Below are 19423 nucleotides of genomic sequence, written 5' to 3'. Positions count from 1 at the left end.
GTTTGTCTTTTCCTCAGGACAATCCTTCCTCCCCTCTGTTGGGAAGGGACAGTGCCCCAAACCCAGTGACAGGGCCATGGGGGCCTTCACCAAAGTGTCCTCCAGAGCAAAGGGACCTGAGGAGTGGGCTCCAGGATGGGCAGAGGGCTGGAGCAGCTCTGCTGGCAGGAAAGGCTGGCACAGCTGGCATTGCTCACCTGCACAGGAGAAGCTTTGGGCTGAGCTCAGGGTGGCCTTGCAGGGCCTGGAGGAGCCCCAGGAAAGCTGGAGAGAGACAATTCCCAGGGGATGCAGGGACAGCAGCCAGGGAATGGCTCCCAGTGCCAGAGGGCAGGGCTGGCTGGGATCTTGGCAATGAGGAATTGTTCCCTGGCAGGGTGGGCAGGGCTGGGATGGAATTCCATCCCTGGATCCCTGGCAGTGCCCAAGGCCAGGTTGGACCCTGGGGCTGGAGCAGCCTGGCACAGTGGGAGGTGTCCCTGACATGGCAGGGCTGGCACTGGGTGATCCTTAAAATCCCTTCCATCCCATCCCATTCCACGATTCTGAGCAGGACCTCTCTGGGTCTCTGAACAAACTGAACCACTCAGAGATGGGGATTCTCAGCTGACCTAAAGCTGCACCTTCAAGGGGCAGAAGGTGACTGTTACCAGATAATTGACATAAGACTGACTAAATACTCCAAAGCAACTCTTTTAATACAGACATCTGATTAAAAAGAACATTTTCTTGTCTTTAGCAGCATAATAGGCAAGGATGGCCAAGCTGCAGAACTTCACTTGGGCAGTGGAAGATATTTTCAAGGAAACTTCCTCAACTACATGAACAGCTGGAGGAGGAACATGACAGAAGCAGCGAATAAACTGCAGGCTGAGGTGGCTGCTGAAAACTTTGACTACGTTATCCTGTACCTGATGGTGATGATTGGGATGTTCTCCTTCATCATCGTGGCCATCCTGGTGAGCACTGTGAAATCCAAGAGGAGGGAGCACTCCAATGATCCCTATCACCAGTACATCGTGGAGGACTGGGGGGAGAAGTACAAAACCCAGGTTCTGAACCCAGAAGATCTCAAGTGTGTGATCCATGAAAACCTGGGGGCAAGGGATAAAACAAGCCCAGAGTCACCTTGACTTTCTGGGAATGCCAGCAGTGAGGGGCTCATGGAGTCACACAGAGGGAACTCACTGGAATTCCAAAGAGCTGTGGAGGTGTTGATTCAATTTACACACTGGAATTCCAAAGAGCTGTGGAGGTGTTGATTAAATTTACACACTGGAATTCCAAAGGGCTGTGGAGGTGTTGATTAAATTTACACACTGGAATTCCAAAGGGCTGTGGAGGTGTTGATTCAATTTACACACTGGAATTCCAAAGACCTGTGGAAGTGTTGATTCAATTTACACACAGGTCAATGGATAATGGAGTCCTGAGGAAATCAATGGGATGGATCCCGTGAGGATCTTGGGAAAGTCCAAGAAAAATCTGTGATTGTGCTTCCCTTTGATAGCCTGTCCTTTGGGAAAATAAAGCCATGACAAGGATAAGTTGATAATTTGAGCATTTTTTAAATCCACAAGCAGATCTGGATGTTCCCATCTCAGAACAACTGTGAATTAGTGCTGGTCAAAAGTGCCAATTTAGATCCAAACTGTGTGACTTAAAACCACTTTAAATTTAACCTGAAAATATCCACTGAAATCTCCAATCTCCACACATTGACTGAAGAAGCAATTAGGGAATGAATCCCAGGAGGGACCTGATACCTGCACACACTCACTCCCAACTCCTTTTTAGTGATCTGATTCCTATTTTCACTCGTGGTAAATAATAAATGACAAAGGGCTTCTTTTCTTTGGGAGCCTTTGGCTTGTCTTGGACACAGGTTTTGAGACTGGAGCTGATGCCATCACTCTCCAGATGTGCTGGAGGTGCACAAGAAGCACAAGCAGCAGGCTGAAGGAAGGGATTGTCCTCTACACTGCTTGTGTGAGACCCCACCTGCAGAGCTGCCTCCGGATCAAGGCCAGCCAAAGGTGGAGCTGCTGGAGAGCCCAGAGGAGCTCACGGAGCTGTTTCAGAGCCCCTCTGCTCTGAGCCAGGCTGGGAGAGCTGGGGGGGCTCACCTGCAGAGGAGAAGCTCCAGGGAGAGCTCAGAGCCCCTGGCAGGGCCTGAAATGGCTCCAGGAGAGCTGCAGAGGGACTTCTCACATAGAAATGTATTGACAGGACAATGGGGAATGGCCTTACGTTGAAAGAGGGCAGGTTTATGCCAGATGTTAGGAAGAAATTCTTCAGTGTGAGAGAGGTGAGGCCCTGCCACAGGCTGCCCGGAGGGGATGTGGACTCCACATTCCTGGAAATGTTTAAGGCCAGGCTGGACAGGGCTTGGAGCAACCTGGACACCTTCCACTGTGCCAGGCTGCTCCAGCCCCAGGGTCCAGCCTGGCCTTGGGCACTGCCAGGGATCCAGGGGCAGCCACAGCTGCTCTGGGCATCCTGGGCCAGGGCCTGTCCACCCTCACAGCGAGGAAATTGTTCCTAATATCTGATCTAAACCTGTAATTTTTCAGTTTGAAGCCATTCCCTGGGTGCTGTCCCTGCATCCCCTGGGAATTGTCTCTCTCCAGCTTTCCTGGGGCTCCTCCAGGCCCTGCAAGGCCACCCTGAGCTCAGCCCAAAGCTTCTCCTGTGCAGGTGAGCAATGCCAGCTGTGCCAGCCTTTCCTCCCAGCAGAGCTGCTCCAGCCCTCTGCCCATCCTGGAGCCTCCTCTGGGCTCTCTGCAGCAGCTCCAGCTCCTCCAGGGCTGGGCCAGGGCTGGGGCAGCTCTGCAGGTGGGAAATCACCTGAGGGGGCACAAACCCAAACCCCATCCCCATTCCAATTCCTTCCCTGATCCCCAGCTGGGCACAGGGGGCTCTGGGACCTCGCCGCGGTCCTTGCGGGAGCTGCTTTAAGGCAGATCTGCTAATTTTGAGGGAGAAAAGCGAAGCACCGCCGTGCCCAGCGCCGCAGCCGGGCGGGCGGAGCGGCCCCGGCCGGGCCCGACGCTGCCGCTGCCGGGAGCTCCGTGAGGGAGCGCCGCCCCCGCTGCCATGGCCGCCCGGAGGTAAGACCGGCCCAGGCCCCTTCCTTCCTTCTTTCCTTCCTTCCTTCCTCCCTTCCTCCCCTCCCGGTCCCGCGGGGCTCCGGCGGACCCCGGCCCGCATCGCGGCCGCCCCAGCGCTCCGCTCCCCACAGCCCCGGCCGCTCTCCGGGGCCGGCCCAGCCCTGCCCGGCCCTGCCCTGCCCTGCCCGGCCTGCCGCTGCCCCTTCTCCACCCCCTCCTTGCTCTCCAGGCCTCGTCCTTTCCCTCCAACCCCCTCCTGTCTAATCCACCCTCCCTTCCCTCTCTGCAGTCCCTTCCGTGTTGCTCACCCCGCTTTCCTCCATCCCCAGCCCCCCTTTGCTCTCCACCCGCCCTTGCTCTCAGTCCCCCACCAGCCTTTTCCTTGCTCTCCAGCCCCCTTATTTGATATCCACCTTTCCCTCCTTGTTCACCAGCCCCCTTTCCTAGTTCTCCACCGCCTTCTTTCCTCTCCAGGCCCTCCATTCTTGTTCTCCACTCCCTGCCTTTCCCTTCAGCCCCCCCCTCCTTATTCTCCCCTTACTCTCCAGCCCCCATTCCTTGTTCTGCAGCCCCCCATTCCTTTTTCTCTTGAACCCCCTCCTTTCACTCCAGCCCCCATTCCTTGTTCTGCAGCCCCCATTCCTTGTTCTCCCGAACCCCCTCCTTTCTCTTCAGCCCCCCCTTCCTTGCTGTCCATCCCCTTTCCTTGCTCTTCACCCCCTGCTTTCCTTGCTTTCCACCCTCCCTCCTTGTTCCCCAGTCCCTTCCTTCTGCTCCAGCCCAGGACAGAGCTGGGCTGGGATCCAGGGGCAGCCACAGGGGCACCCTGTGCAGGGCCTGCCCACCCTCCCTAATTCCCAAGATCCCATCCATCCAGTCAACAACCATTGCTCCTTGTCTTGGCACTCTCTGCCCATATAAAAAGTCCCTCTGACTCCTTTTTTGCCCTTGAAGGGGCTCTGAGGTCTTCCTGGAATTGTCCCTTTCCCAGGTGGGCAATTCCAGTTCTCCAGCCTCTTTCCAGAGCAGGGGGTCTCCAATTTTGGGATCATCTTTGTGATCTGTGGTGATGCCATGGTGGAAGAGTCTGATGTGCCCCTGGCATTTCTGGGTTTGGTTTGATTTTAATCCAGCCAATGTGAATGAAACATCCCATCTGCTCTGCTCCTGTTTTCCAGAGTCTGGAGTATGTGAGGGGCTGCCTGAGGAATCACTTATATTTTAATTTCTGCTTCATCAGGTATGAAGATCTGATGGTTTTTTCAATTGTTTTGATGTTGCTTGAGTTGGAACCTTGTGTTGATCCAAAATCAGAATTGGAATCAGGTGTGGGTTGGAAAGGACCTTAAAGATCACGTCATTCCAAGCCATGAGCAGGGACACCTTCCAGGTTGCTGGGAGTCCCATAAAGCCTGGCCTTGGTGAGTGACACCCCTTTTCTAGGTCAGAAATGTCACTTTTAAGTGCACTCAGATAACTCAGGAGCTCGGTGCTTTCCAAGGCTGGTGGCTGGAGTTGTCCAGCAGTCCCCAGAGGAATATCCACAGCCCCATTTTGCAGGAATGCTGGAGCTCTTGGCAGGCAGGGTGAGATGTGCAGCCTGCCAGGACACCTCCAGGGGGTTTGGATGCTGGGGATGTTCTGGGGATGTTCTGTGGTGCAGACAGTGCCCTGAGAGCCTGGGCTGGGCTGTGCTTCCTGGGGAGGGCTGGAGCTGCAATCCAGGCTGGCATTCAACCCCCTGCTCCACCACAGGCCTCCCTCGTGCCTGGGGCCAGCTGTGGGGCTGTGTGGCACAAGGCTGAGCTGGGCAGAGATCCTGGGGCTGGAATCAGGGCTAATCCCAAGCTCTGGGATGTGGTGCAGCCCTCCCTGAGGGACACGACCCTCTGCAGTGAGCCTGCTGTGCCTGCAGAGGATCCCAGAGGATTTGGGGTTCACAGGGAATTGCTGGCACAGCCCTGAGGTGGGATCTGGCCAGACCCTCTCCTCTTTACCACTGCAGGAGCCTGATCTGCTTCACCAGACAGAATTCCCTGGGACAAGGCTGCACACAGAGCCCAGAATCCCAAAATCCCAGCATGGTTTGGGCTGGAAGGGACCTTAAAGCCCGCCCAGTGCCCTGGGCAGGGACACCTCCCACTGTCCCAGGCTGCTGCAAGCCCCATCCAGCCCAGCCTGGGACACTGCCAGGGCTGGGGCAGCCCCTGTGGCATTTGGAAAGGAATAAAACTGCAGCAATGCTGTGAGGGCCTGGACAGAGGGGGAATGATGAGCAGGACTCCATTGATATCAGCAGGCTAATTAATTACTTGATTATATTATACTGTTCTGTACATCTAAACTGAACCTGCCAAGCACTCAACCCTGCACAGACCTGCCCAGCATTTTGTGACTGTCACCTGGCAGTCCTGACACACACCTGGCCCTGCCAGGCCAAGGAAACAAAACCCCCTCACTGTGGGGAAACCATCTCCATCTTGCATTCTGCTTTGGCACAAACACGGGCACAGCCAATGGGATAAGAATTGTGTTTGCTTTCTCTGTTCAGAGAATGTGAAACCCAGAAATATCCTTGGGAAGAATTGTGCCTTGCTGTTCTCTGTGAGGAGAAATGTGGGGCTGCATAGAAACTGCAGGGGGGGCCTGGCAGGGCAGTCCCAGGGAATCCCTGGCAGCCTGGGGCTGGCTCATCCCAGCTCTGGTGCATCAGTCAGGGGGTGCCTGGCAGAGCCTGGTGCTGCTGTCCCTCCTCACGTGGCTGCACCCAGGAGCTCCTTGCAGGTGAGGGGAGGGAGCAGTGCCCTTGTGTGGGGCCCAGGCCCTGTGTTTGCCTCCATTTCACTGGGGAGGGAACAATGCCTGCCTGTGGATGTGTTCCCTGCTCCTTTCTGTGCCTTATCTCCTCAGGAAAGGCAAACACACCATTCCAGCTGTTGATTTAAGATATCCCAGCCTTGAAAAAGCAGTGTTGGGGCTTTTTGCTCTTGCACTGATGACCTCAGTGCTCATAAATGGTGTTTTGTAAGTGTGAAGGGAATCCTAGAATCCTGGAATGGTTTGGATTGGAAGGGATTTCAAAGCCCTTCCAGCCTCCATGGGCAGGGACACCTCCCTCTGTGCCAGGCTGCTCCAAGCCCCAGTGTCCAACCTGGCCTTGGAATCTGCCAGGGATCCAGGGACAGCCACAGCTGCTCTGGGCAAAATCCTCCCCTTTCCCCACTTTCTCCCCTCTTGCCACTTTGTTCTCCCTGCCCTGTGCTGCTTTTCTCAATCCTGAGGTCTCCACTGGGTTTCATAAGGGCTGGGATCAGGGGGAAGCTGTAAAGGCCAGGAGATGAGCTGGGGAGAAGTGCTTGTGCCTGGGGGCTGGTGGGATGTGGGAATCCAGCCTGGAGGGAGCAGTGACATTCCCACTGCACAGGACACTGTGGGGACAGAGCAGCACAGGTGTCAGCTCTGGGAATCATTCTGGGAAAGAGACTTTGGGCAAGGGGTGGAGGGACAGGAGCCAGGGAATGGCCTCAAGCTGAAGGAGGGCAGGGCTGGGTGGGATCTTGGCATTGAGGGATTGTTCCCTGGGATGGAATTCCCAGAGCAGCTGGGGCTGCCCCTGGATCCCTGGCAGTGCCCAAGGACAGGCCTGGAGCACCTGGCAGAGTGGGAGGTGTCCCTGCCATGGCAGGGCAGGATCTCCAAGGTCCTTCCAACCCCGACCATTCCATGATTCCATGAAGTGAAGATGTATTTTCCTGGAGGTGTAAGAGCACTGACTCCCCCACAGCCACCGTGCCATTTCCTCAGCGGGAGAAGGAGCTGCACAGTCAGGATCAGCACAGGAACAGTGACTGATCCACAGGAGTTTGGTGGTGGCTGCCACCTCAGGGCTTTGGTACAGCTGGGTCTTGGTCACTCTGGAGGAGTGGGAATGTTTCCAGAGGAGTCTCAGGAGGGTGAGAGGGAAAAGGAGAGGAGAGGCTGCTCTGGCTGGAGAAATTAGAAAATCTACCCAGAAACTGAGCAGGACAGGAGCTGCAGGAACATTTAATTTCTGCAGGGAGCTCAGCAGCTGCTTTCTGGTGTGGTGCTGATTTATTCAGCCAAGCTTTTCACAGTGCTGGAGTGTTCCCTCCTGCTTTTCCGCTCTTGCTCCATGGACAGGAAAGGCCTCCAGGGGTTAATTTGGATTCCAGCAGCTGAGCAGAGAGCCCAGGGCAGTGCTGTGTGTGCTGCAGCCATTTCACTAGGAATTCAGCTCTGGAATGATTGGTGACCACTCAGGGCTCCAGGGACTGCTTGCTTTGCTTACCTCTATATTTATAAACTGTTAGTATGGAGAATTAAATTAATCAATCACAGAGGACTGATAAATTAGAGGATTAATTCAATGTTCAGGCTCCAAACAGAGCAGGTGGGCTTGGAAACCCTCAGAGAAGCCCCAAGGCAGCTCCTGGGAGTCCCTCAGTCCCAGCAGAGGCAGGCAGGGGGAGCACACCCAGCTCCAGCTTCCAAAGGCAGCCATGGTTTCCCTGCCTTCCATGGGGCAGCTGCCAGGGTGTGGAATTCCAGCACCTGCCCTGGGCTGTCACAGCCCTGTCCTGCTCCTGTCACTGAGCCCCAGAAAGGCCCTGAGGACACTGGGGATTGCTGGGGATGAGCCTCTGCCAGGGCAGGGTGGGCTAATTAACAGCTTGCCTAATTCTCTTTCAATTTCATTTTCTCCAGGAGTTAATTCTGCTTTATTTTCCATTTCTCCAAGAGTTCAATCTGCTTTATTTTCCATTTCTCCAAGAGTTCATTCTGCTTTGTTTTCCCCCCATTTCTCCAAGAGTTCATTCTGCTTTGTTTTCCATGTCTCCAAGATGCTCCTGCCCTGCCCTGTGCCTCCAGGAGTGTGACCCCCCCAGTGCTGGGGCAGCCCACAGCTGAGATGGTGGCCTTTAACTGGAAGGTGAGGCTGGGGCAGGTTCCCAAAGCAGGAATTCCATGGGGGATGTGTTGGGTGGGTTCTTTGACCCCCACCCTCTCAGGGACAGGGGATTTCTTCTTGTCCTTCCTTGCCAGATGTGCTTGGCCCAGGATTTGCTGCTGGGGCCTCCCATGTTAGACCTGAGCTCACCAGGGCTCTGCTCATCCCTGCTGCTCCTGCCTTTCCTCTTTCCAGCTTTTTCTCTGGCTGCTCTTCCCTCAGCTGCTTTTCTTACTGGAGGGGAATTTCTCCAAAGTATTTTTGGGGTTTTGGGGCAATGAAAGCTCTGCAGGGTCTTTGGTCAGGCACCACAGTGTTGGAGCAGGTTCCTCCTGCATGGTGCTGTTGGAACAAGTCCATGGAGGCTCCAGGATGGGCAGAGGGCTGGAGCAGCTCTGCTGGCAGGAAAGGCTGGCACAGCTGGCATTGCTCACCTGCACAGGAGAAGCTTTGGGCTGAGCTCAGGGTGGCCTTGCAGGGCCTGGAGGAGCCCCAGGAAAGCTGGAGAGAGACAATTCCCAGGGGATGCAGGGACAGCAGCCAGGGAATGGCTCCCAGTGCCAGAGGGCAGGGCTGGGTGGGATCTTGGCAATGAGGAATTGTTCCCTGGCAGGGTGGGCAGGGCTGGGATGGAATTCCATCCCTGGATCCCTGGCAGTGCCCAAGGCCAGGCTGGACCCTGGGGCTGGAGCAGCCTGGCACAGTGGGAGGTGTCCCTGCCATGGAACTGGATGAGCTTTGAAATCCCTCCCAATCCAAACCATTCCATGACTCTGTAATTAACAATTTGAGCACATTAAATGAAGCTTTCCCCCTGCCCTGGTGTTGCAGAGCTGCTGCCTCTGTGATTGTGGGGAGACTGACAGAGCCTGGTGCTGTTTTTCCAAGCTCCCTGCTGGGGTAGGGACACAAGGCTTGGCCTAAATTCAGAGCTTGGATGTGTCCTGACAGCTCTGGGAGATCCTGAGGGAACAGGGTGAATTCCAAGTTCACAGAGTTACCACAGAACCTTGGAATATCCTGCTGGGAAGGGACCCACAGGGATCACCCAGTCCAAGGCCTGGCCCTGCACAGACCCCCAACAACCCCACCCCATCCCTGGGGACCTGCTCAGTGCCCACCTCCCATTGCCATTGCATTTTCCTCTCCATGGTTTTATAGCACTGAACACTCTGTGCAATTCCAGGCATTCAAAACTGGGACAGCAATCCTGGGATTTTTCACTTTTCTGCCAGTTTGAAGGCATTTATCTGCACCTTCCATATCTGAGCAGGTTCAGGACAAAATTGCTGTGAATTTGAGATTTCCTGGAGTGTTTTTGGGGATCCATCTGAGAGCTTATCCCAGGGATCCATCACTTGTGGGGATTCTTCAGCAGCTTTTCCACTTTCACAGTTTCCCTAAAATAGCCAGCTCTTCCCTTTTTTCAGCTCCAGATGGTGCAAATATTGCTGGGAAATGAGCAAAAGTAGTTCAGGGCTTGAGGGAAGGGGGTTTTTCTTTGGCTTTGCTGCTCTGTCTGGTTTAATTTCCCACAGAAATAAAAACCATGGCGAGGGAGGAGCATTAATACTGGAATGGAAGATGCAGAGCATCCCTATAAATTCACTTTTAATTGTCCAAGTGTTCCAGAGGTGCCTGAACAGATTCTTTGGCATTCCAGGCTCTGGAGAGCTTCCCACTGCTGATGTACATTTTGGCAGCTAAAACATTGATCCTTTGCTTGGCCTTTGCTGGAGTCAAAATGTACCAGAGCAAGAAAATTGAGGAGAAACTGAAGAGGGAACGTGAGCAGAGACTGAAAGCAGAAGCAGAGAAGAAGGATGAGTGAAGAGTTCCTCAGGTGTGGAAGGGATCCCAGCTCCTTGGCTTGGACATTGGGAATCCCAGTGGGATTGGTTTGGAGTGTGCAATTGGCCCTGAGCTCTTGGGATGTTTGGGATGGTTCAGGGGATTTGCTCTCTCGTTCTTTGTGGGACTTGCATGAGCCACTGTCCTGTGTGAGGAGCTTTTAGCACAATTTTCCCTCTCTGCTTTTGTCTCCCTGGGTTTTTGTGCCTGATGCTCAAAGAGAGGGATAAATTGGGAATAACTGCAGGGGAGCAGGCAGGCAGGATGCTGCAGTCAGAGCTCTGGGCCTGAAGTCACAAAATAAAGAGAGAAAATAATCAGCCTTTCTAGAGGAGTGAAATTATTGACAGCTTGGGGGTGGTTTAGCTGGAAAGGGCAAATTCCACACCTGGAATTCCCAAAGGGACAGGTTCTGCCATGGGACATCCACCATGTAGAATTCCCTGAGAAAAATGCACATTTTTTCAGCTTGAAAGAGCAAAATGAACATTACAAAATTCCCTAAATTTGGGATTTTCCTTCTGAAATTCCCGAGTTCCTCCCCTCTGTTTCCAAAGCTGAAGCAATCCCTGCATTCTTGGAGCAAATCCATGAGCAGAGTGAGTCCTGCCTGGTGCTTGGATTCTATTCCCTGCCTTGCTTGTCGTTTTTGGAGCAGTTTGCTTCACTTCTCCCTGTTCTGCAGCAAAATGGGAATTCTATTCCTGCCTGCCCTTTGGAAGCTCAGTGGGAGTTTGATGTCACGTTGCTCTTTATTGAAATAAAATCTTTTTTCCCTTTCTGAGGTCATCCCCTCCCATCTAAAGACACTCAAAATCTCTCCTCAGTTTTATTCCCACCCTGTCCCTGTTTTATTCCCTTTATTCCCAGGGATTGGGAATGGTGCCTAGAAATGAGGTCCTGGGAATAACCATGGGAACAAAGTTTTTTCTATTTACACACAAAAAACAACAACAAAACAGACAAAACCAACAACACCAAAGGGTTTTTTCAGTCTCCTGCTTCCAGCAGATTCAGGACTTGGCTTTGGGGCAGATTTTGGGCACATCCCTGGCAAAGGAAAGGCTGGGCAGGGCTTGGAGCAGCCTGGGACAGTGGGAGGTGTCCCTGCCCATGGATGGGATGAGCTTCAAGACCCCTCTAACCCAAAGCAGCCTGGGATCCCGGGGTTCTGTGCAGTGTTATCCCAGGGAATTCTGTTTGGCAAACCCCACAGCTCCAGGATTCCTGCACCAGGATCATCACAAAACCTCAGTGCCCAGCAAGTGCCACCACCCCTGGTGTTAAAACCTCTCTGATTCCACAGAAATTCCCTCCCCACTCCCCTGAGCTGCCCAGCAGAGGCCCTGTCCTTGCCAAATTCTGGGATTCAGAGGGAGGAATTCCCCCATGGAGCTGGGAACAGCCCCAAAGGTGCCCTGTGCCTGCTCTTCTCACTGCCCTGTCCCCACCCTGCAGGCTCCTGGCACTTGGATTCCCTCCCCAGGAGGATGAAGCCTTCCTGGAAAAGAAGGATGGTGACCTCAGAGTGACACTTAAACTCTCTCTGTTTTTACATGTACAAAGCAGCTGAGCCTCTATTTATGCAATAAAAAATGTCTTTGTTTAAAACATAAACGTGGGTGCTGCTTCCTCAAAGGATTGGGGCTGCAGGGGAAGCACTTGGGAAGGATCAGCTGCAAGGAGGTGGCTGGGATGGAAGAGGAAAACACTCTGGAGGGAAAAACAGAGGAGAAAAATGCTCTGGATGCCTCCTGGGAGGCTCCAAAGCTCATGGAGAGGCAGAGGGAAGTGGAGAGGGCTCAGTGCAGCTTTTGCAGCTCCTTCCTGCAAGGGTCAGGCTGTGGGGCCAGCCTGGGATCAGGAGGACAGTCCCAGGAGAGGAGCAGCTCCAGGCTCTCGGTGCATCCAGGACTTCCTTGGGCCCATGGAGCTCCCAGAAGGAGTTTCATGGCAGGAGGTTCATCCTCAGGAATCTCTTTGGATCCCTGTTCCCTGCTCAGCCTGGGGGCAGCTGTTCCTGCCTCTGCAGTGGCACCAAATCCTGGAGAAATTGGGCATGGAATCCTGGAATGGTTTGGGTTGGAAGAGCCCCAGAATCTCCTAAAATCACCCAGTGCCAGCCCTGCCATGGCAGGGACACCTCCCACTGTGCCAGGCTGCTCCAGCCCCAGGGTCCAGCCTGGCCTTGGGCACTGCCAGGGATCCAGGGATGGAATTCCATCCCAGCCCTGCCCACCCTGCCAGGGAACAATTCCTCATTGCCAAGATCCCAGCCAGCCCTGCCCTCTGGCACTGGGAGCCATTCCCTGGCTGCTGTCCCTCTGTCCTTGTCCCCAGTCCCTCTGCAGCTCTCCTGGAGCCCCTTCAGGCCCTGCCAGGGGCTCTGAGCTCTCCCTGGAGCTTTTCCATCTCCTGGACACTCCCAGCTCTCCCAGCCTGGCTCCTGAGCAGATTTAGGTTCACCAACAGAGAAAGAGAAAACACAGCAGTGAAGGCTCAGGTGTGGCAGTGCCTCAGGGACCTTCACATCCCCATTTCCATTCCAAAGCACTCCCTAGACCCTTCTGGGAGTTGGGGAGAAGCAGAATTTTTCCAGTGCAGTGGGGAGAGCAGGGAAGAGAAAGCTGGAGAGCCCTTGGAGAAGCCCTGAGCTCAGCCCTCACCCAAGCAGAGAGCACAGGGAGCTCCCTGGGAGTGCAGGGATGTTCAAACCTCCCTTTTCCTGCTGTCTCCTTGGAGACTGGAGAACAAAAGCAGTGCAGAAAGCCATTCCCAGCCCAGAGAAATGCCCTGCTGTGCAATATCCTGCTGGATCCTAGAGAATACCCTGCTCCAGCAGCCTCAGAGCTGCCAGGGAATTCCCAGCATCCCAGGGAATGCAGCAGTTCCTCTCTGCTCCCAGCACTCACCTGAGCAGGCCAAGGTGACCTGGGGGGAGTTGAATTCAGTTCCTGGGGTGGCAGTGGGCACAGCCTGGTGCCACCTCCCTGAGGGAAGCACAGGAATTCTGCTGGAGGCTCTCCCCAGACCTCCCCAGGGGCTGGCCTCTGTGCACTCACTGGTTATTTTGGATATTAGCCCCAATCTGGAGTTTTTAGGCTGTCTAGACTAGATTTTTCTAGGAAAAAAAAATAAAAATTGTGATGAGGGAACTTTTTTTTTAGCTTTTCAACCACTGTTTTGTGAGCAGAAATCACAATCTCCCCTTGCAGCTCCATTTACCACCAAAGCCACTGAGCACCATTTGGCACCCAAAGAAATCAAGTCTGGCTTCAAACCATCCCTGCCAAAGATGTGCAGGAAGGGAATTAATTAATGCTCAGTTTGCCCCTGACTATGGAGAAAGGAGCTGTGAGGAGTCTCAGAAATCTGCAATTTACTGCACATCCCTGCCTCTGCAGCCAAATCAGAAAAATCTGCACAGGTAAAAGACTTCAAATCTGCTCCAGCCTGGAATTTAGAATCCCAGAGTGGTTTGGGGTGGAAGGGATTTCAAGGATCACCCAGTGCCACCCCTGCCATGGCAGGGACACCTCCCACTGTGCCAGGCTGCTCCAGCCCCAGTGTCCAACCTGGCCTTGGGCACTGCCAGGGATCCAGGGGCAGCCCCAGCTGCTCTGGGAATTCCATCCCAGACCTGCCCACCCTGCCAGCCAGAAATTTTCTCCCAATGTCCCAACCAACCATGCCTTCCTCCTGTTTGAAGCCATTCCTAAATTTCAGTGTGACATCAGAGCTTGGGATGGGGGAATATAAAATTTCCAGGATAAGAGATGGTCTTGTGCAGTCCTGTCCCTTCCCACACAGATCCATGGCTGTTCCCAGCCCTGTCCCACACAGATCCATGGCTGTTCCCTGTCCCACACAGATCCATGGCTGTTCCCAGCCCTGTCCCACACAGATCCATGGCTGTTCCCTGTCCCACACAGATCCATGGCTGTTCCCCGCCCTGTCCCACACTGATCCATGGCTGTTCCCAGTCCCACACAGATCCATGGCTGTTCCCATCTCTGTCCCACACAGATCCATGGCTGTTCCCAGTCCCACACAGATCCATGGCTGTTCCCATCCCTGTCCCACACAGATCCATGGCTGTTCCCTGTCCCACACAGATCCATGGCTGTTCCCAGCCCTGTCCCACACAGATCCATGGCTGTTCCCTGCCCTGTCCCACACGGATCCATGGCTGTTCCCTATCCTATCCCACACAGATCCATGGCTGTTCCCAGCCCTGTCCCACACAGATCCATGGCTGTTCCCAGCCCTGTCCCACACGGATCCATGGCTGTTCGCAGCCCTGTCCCACACATGATCCATGGCTGTTCCCAATCCTGTCCCACACAGATCCATGGCTGTTCCCTGTCTGTCCCACACAGATCCATGGCTGTTCCCAATCCTGTCCCACACAGATCCATGGCTGTTCCCTGCCCTGTCCCACACAGATCCATGGCTGTTCCCATCCCTGTCCCACACAGATCCATGGCTGTTCCCATCCCTGTCCCACACAGATCCATGGCTGTTCCCTGCCCTGTCCCACACAGATCCATGGCTGTTCCCAGCCCTGTCCCACACGGATCCATGGCTGTTCCCATTCCCACACGGATCCATGGCTGTTCCCTGCCCTGTCCCAGACAGATCCATGGCTGTTCCCAGTCCCACACAGATCCATGGCTGTTCCCAATCCTGTCCCACACAGATCCATGGCTGTTCCCAGCCCTGTCCCACACAGATCCATGGCTGTTCCCTGCCCTGTCCCTGACAGATCCATGGCTGTTCCCAGCCCTGTCCCACACAGATCCATGGCTGTTCCCAATCCTGTCCCAGACAGATCCATGGCTGTTCCCATCTCTGTCCCACACAGATCCATGGCTGTTCCCAGTCCCACACAGATCCATGGCTGTTCCCTGTCTGTCCCCACACGGATCCATGACTGTTCCCAATCCTGTCCCACACAGATCCATGACTGTTCCCATCCCTGTCCCACACAGATCCATGGCTGTTCCCAACCCTGTCCCACACAGATCCATGGCTGTTCCCTGCCCTGTCCCAGACAGATCCATGGCTGTTCCCATTCCCACACAGATCCATGGCTGTTCCCATTCCCCACACGGATCCATGGCTGTTCCCAATCCTGTCCCACACAGATCCATGGCTGTTCCCAATCCTGTCCCACACAGATCCATGGCTGTTCCCTGTCTGTCCCCACACGGATCCATGGCTGTTCCCTGTCCCACACAGATCCATGGCTGTTCCCAATCCTGTCCCACACAGATCCATGGCCATTCCCTGCTGTTCTCGGGCAGTTGGATTTGTGCTCTCACAGCTCCCAGGTGTTTTCCCCTTTGGAATCCCTTGTGGCACAGCTGGATCAGGAAAAGCTGCTGACACTGGAGGGAGACAGCTGCCCAGCTTTGCTGCAGTTTCTCCTTCAGCGACCAGCTTGGGGTCTGAATTCTGAAAAAATCCCAGAATCCCCAAATCCCTGGGGCTGGCAAAGCCCTCCCAGCCCAGGCAGTGCCAGCTGTGCCCCATGGCCACCTTGTGCCCAGCCCAGAGCACTCAGTGCCACCTCCAGGCCTTCCCTGGACACAGAAGGGTTTTTATGGTTAAAAACAGATTTAAAAGAGGAAAAGAGAATTCAGCTCAGTCTCATTGCTGAGGGAGAGGAGGCAGCAAGGCTAGAGGGCCGTGGAGTGCTGGTGTATCCCAGAATAACCAGGGTGGAAAGATCCCTCCAGGATCATCCAATGCCACCATCACCCCAAAGCCTGTCCCCAAGTGCCACTTCAGCACCAGAGGATCTGCTCAGGAACCTCTTGGAAATATTCCCATCCCAAAAACCGAGCCAGGTCACTGTGGTGCCCACAGAGCACAGGGTCTCTCCTCCCCAGTTCCATAAAATTCCTCTTTTCCAAAGCAGGGTTTGGGCTGCACCTCCCTTGCACAGGTCTGTGTTTCTGATGCTGTCATTGTCACCAGTGCCAAGCGGTGAAGGCACAAAATAAAAGGCTTGAAATTCAAAACTGGCTTCTAATCTTCCAGTTTGCACCTTTAGGGTTCCTTTTATTCCCATGAAGGCTGTGTGGGTTTAACCAGAAGCTGCAATCCCTGTGGAGTGGTCAGAAAGGAGCTGCTGGGATTTCAAGGGAAGCAAACCAAACTCTGCCAGGTTCTGAGGTGTCTCAAGTGGCTGCTGGAAGAGGGAGCTCAGGGCTCTGGGCTTTCTGAGGCCTTAAAATGAAAATTTGAACCTGCAACAGGACAGTTTGGTCATTAAACTTTAGCTGAGATAAGCTCAGCCTAATTTTAGTCCCACTGAAATCTTTGAGCCTGAGACTTCTGCCAGAATCACCCCAGGCTGGGGCTGAGCAGCATCCCAGGGGATCCAACATCCCATCAGGCATCCCAACACTTCCCTCCCTGCTCTTCCCCTTGGGAATCTGCAATTCCACCTGTTTTCTTCCTGCTCTGCAAATGTTCTGTGTGGGGGGAGAATCCTTCAATTCCCTGGGATCCCAGCTCCAGTCCTGGCAGGATTCCTTCCCAAGGATGCAGCAACTTGTTGCATCCTCTAATTATAGCACATATGCCATAGTTAATTAGTTAATATTCATTAACTCTTATTAACCTCAGCCTTCAAGGCTAATGGGGAGCTGATGGACCTCACATGAGCTGGAATATCCTGAGTGGGAAGGAACCACAGGGATCATCCAGTCCCAACCCTGGCCCTGCCCAGACCCCCCAGCAATCCCAGTTTTTCCCTGGGAATGTTGTCCCAGCACTCCTGGAGCTCTGTCCAGCACTGCTGGCCCAAGGAAGGAGACTGAGGGCTTTGTTTTTTCCTCTTCCATTCATTCCCACATCCTGGCTTGGACAGTTTTTAAGGCAAGGCAGGATGGCAGAGCAGCTCCTTCCTCCAATTCCTGACGGGTTTTTGGGGAGCAGATGCCAGTGGGAACCATCTCAGGATCACCCACACACACAGAGGTTCCTGCCTGGGAGCTGGATGGAGATGTAGAAAATCAATATGAAATAACCCCAGGAGGTGGATTGATCCCAAATCCCATCTGAGATGTGAACATGGCTTAAATCTTCACTCTGCAGGAGCTTGCTGAGCATCCAGCAGTGCTGACCTTGCTGGGACTGAGCCATGGAATTCCTGAGTGGGAACAAACCCACAGTGATCAGAAAGGAGCCTGGAAGTTCCCAAATTCAGGAATAACTGCCAGGAACGGGACATTTACCCCTCCCTCAACCCCTCTCTTCCAGCTGTCCCTGAAACCAAAGGTTCCCTGAATGATGGGGTCCCAGTGTCCCCCTGAAGGTCACTTGGGTCAGGGTGTGCTGAGTCTGGAGGGCAGGAGGGGGCAGGGACACACGGGGTGGGAAGGGTTAAACAGGAGGAGGAGGAGGAGCAGACAAATGTCTTGGGCAGGAAAGGTGGAAACCTTAATGTTGGTCTGGAATGGAGATTAATGCCAAGCAAAATGCTCCTGATCTCATGGAATAATATTAATATTAATATTAATATTAATATAATATTAATATTAATATTAATATAATATTAATATTAATATTAATAATGATAAATAATAATGAATAATAATAAGTAATAATACTAATAATAATATAAATAAGAATAATAATAATAATAATGGAATTCCTGAGTGGGAAAGGACCCCCCAGTGCCACCCCTGTCCTGCCCAGACCCCACCAAGCCCAGCCTGGGCATCCCTGGCAGCGCTGGCCAAAGGCTCCTGGAGCTCTGGCAGCCTCGGGGCCGTGCCCATTCCCTGGGCAGCCTGGGCAGTGCCAGCACCCTCTGGGGAAGAGCCTTGCCCTAAAATCCAACCCAAACCCCTCCTGGTTGAGCCCCAGCCCCTCCCTGGTGCTGTCCCTGTGCCATGGTCTGGAGGCCTTTTCCCGCCTGGCTGATTCTGTGGCTGCTCTGAGTAGCAGAGGATTGCTATCAGTGATGATCTCCCCCAGCCATTTCCCTTCAGAGGAGTTTGCAGTGCCCCTGATCCCTTTTTCTCCCAATATTCCATGGTTTCCCTGCATCACCTGCAAGGAACAAGCTTTGCCCTTTGGATGCCTTGCCCTGTCCAGGCTGGGTTTTCTTTTGAACTGAGGGAACCCTTTGGAATTGGTTCTTTCTCCTGGATCAGTTCTTGCATTTGCTGGGGTCTCTGAGTGCTGAGTGGGCCAAGCCTCGGGGTGTTTTGGTCTCCTGAGAGATCCCGAGGCTCCCTGTAGTGTTTGTGAGCCTTTGGGTTTGTCTGAGCCCATCTTTTCCCCCGGGATCCCAGGAACAGCTGATCTGCTGCAGTGCTGGCTGTGTCCAGAGGGATCCTGACAGGCTGCCCCAAAATATCCCTGCCTGCTACAACCCTGTGCAAACACTGCAACAACTCCATGGCTGAAGGTCAGAGAGCACATCGGGATGCCCTGTCCTGAATTCCTGCTGGAGCTGCCCCAGCTGCTGCCTGGTGCTGTCCCTGTGCCAGGAGCAGAGGTGGGAGCTGCAGCCCCTCGGGGTCTCCCCCAGGCCCCTCCAGCTGCACATTCCAGGTGCCCTCAGCTGCTCCCTGTGTGACCTTTCCCGTGGTTTGGGCTGTGTCTGAGAGCTTTGGCTCTTACACTGCAGCTCCACATGGACACCAGCCCAATGTCCCCCCACAGGAGTGGTGGGGACAGCTCAGGTACAATCTCCACAGCCTGAGCTGTTGATTTCCCCCTGGGTTTGATCCAAGGGCCGTTTTTGGCTGTCAGTGACTAACAGGGAGGTGGCACAGCCCAGGTCACTGCCCAGGCTGGTTTTAATTTGAAGCTGCTTTGTCCTGGCTGCTGGAGCAGTTCCAGCCTGTCTGGGCTCAGCTGGACCTCGCCTGGCTCAGTGTGGAGCCCTCTGGGACAATCCCAGCTGCTGACAGGAATTCCTGGCAGTGCCCAGGTTATCCCATGGCAATGAGCTCCTCGTGTGCTCCTGCACAGGGGAGGTTTCCTTGGGCACCAAGGAGGGATTTGGCTTTTAGCCACGTGGATTCCCAGCTGGCAGAGGGAGCTCCTGGAAATGGCCACGTGTCCCAGCATCCCTGCAAGGCTGTTCCAGTCTGTCCCCGAGGCTGGGACGTGGCTGTCACATGGAGGAGGATGGATGTGGCTGCTTCCTGTTGATGCCATGGAGCACAGATGGGTGACTCTCCTTTTTGATTATCCTTTATTTTCTCCTGGGCTTCCTCCTGCTGCTTGGCTTTGCTCCCCAGTGCCTCACTTCCAACGCTGTGACCCTTTCACAGTCCTCCAGCTCTTTTTATCCGCCCTGACTCATTTCTCTGGCCTAAACTCGGGCTCATTTCCCAGCCTGCTGCTCCTCAGAGCCAAGCCCCAACAAATGGCAGCTCCAACGTGGAGCTGGAGTCAAAGAAATGAGCCTGGGCCTTGTGCTTGAGCTCTGAACCAGCTCTGTTCTCCTTTCCTCACACAGACC

The 19423-nt window shown here is 54.1% G+C and overlaps 2 protein-coding genes across 3 annotated transcripts; both read left to right on the top strand.

Annotated features, from left to right (window-relative positions):
- Nucleotides 1–756: 756 nt before the first annotated feature.
- On the top strand, nt 757–1319 carry KCNE2 (potassium voltage-gated channel subfamily E regulatory subunit 2). The gene is given in 3 exon segments (XM_050978844.1): nt 757–805; nt 808–1211; nt 1256–1319. Coding segments are annotated over 2 exon segments (375 nt in total). The 3' UTR covers nt 1134–1211; nt 1256–1319.
- A 1663-nt stretch (nt 1320–2982) lies between these two features.
- SMIM11 (small integral membrane protein 11) lies at nt 2983–11547 on the top strand. 2 transcript variants are annotated; one of them, XM_050978995.1, is made up of 5 exons: nt 2983–3110; nt 4289–4350; nt 7973–8061; nt 9743–9922; nt 11389–11547. In XM_050978995.1, exons 3-4 carry the CDS (start codon nt 8041–8043, stop codon nt 9908–9910), a joined length of 189 nt encoding a protein of 62 aa, XP_050834952.1. In that variant the 5' UTR covers nt 2983–3110; nt 4289–4350; nt 7973–8040; the 3' UTR covers nt 9911–9922; nt 11389–11547. The 2 variants fall into 2 exon arrangements, with proteins under 2 accessions (XP_050834952.1, XP_050834923.1); XM_050978966.1 differs by lacking the exon at nt 11389–11547 and having other exon boundaries at nt 2992–3110; nt 9743–10250.
- Nucleotides 11548–19423: the final 7876 nt, after the last annotated feature.

This window comes from Serinus canaria, chromosome 1 (assembly GCF_022539315.1).
Source record: "Serinus canaria isolate serCan28SL12 chromosome 1, serCan2020, whole genome shotgun sequence".
NCBI lineage: Eukaryota > Metazoa > Chordata > Aves > Passeriformes > Fringillidae > Serinus > Serinus canaria.
This window is presented reverse-complemented; position numbering and strand designations above follow the sequence as displayed.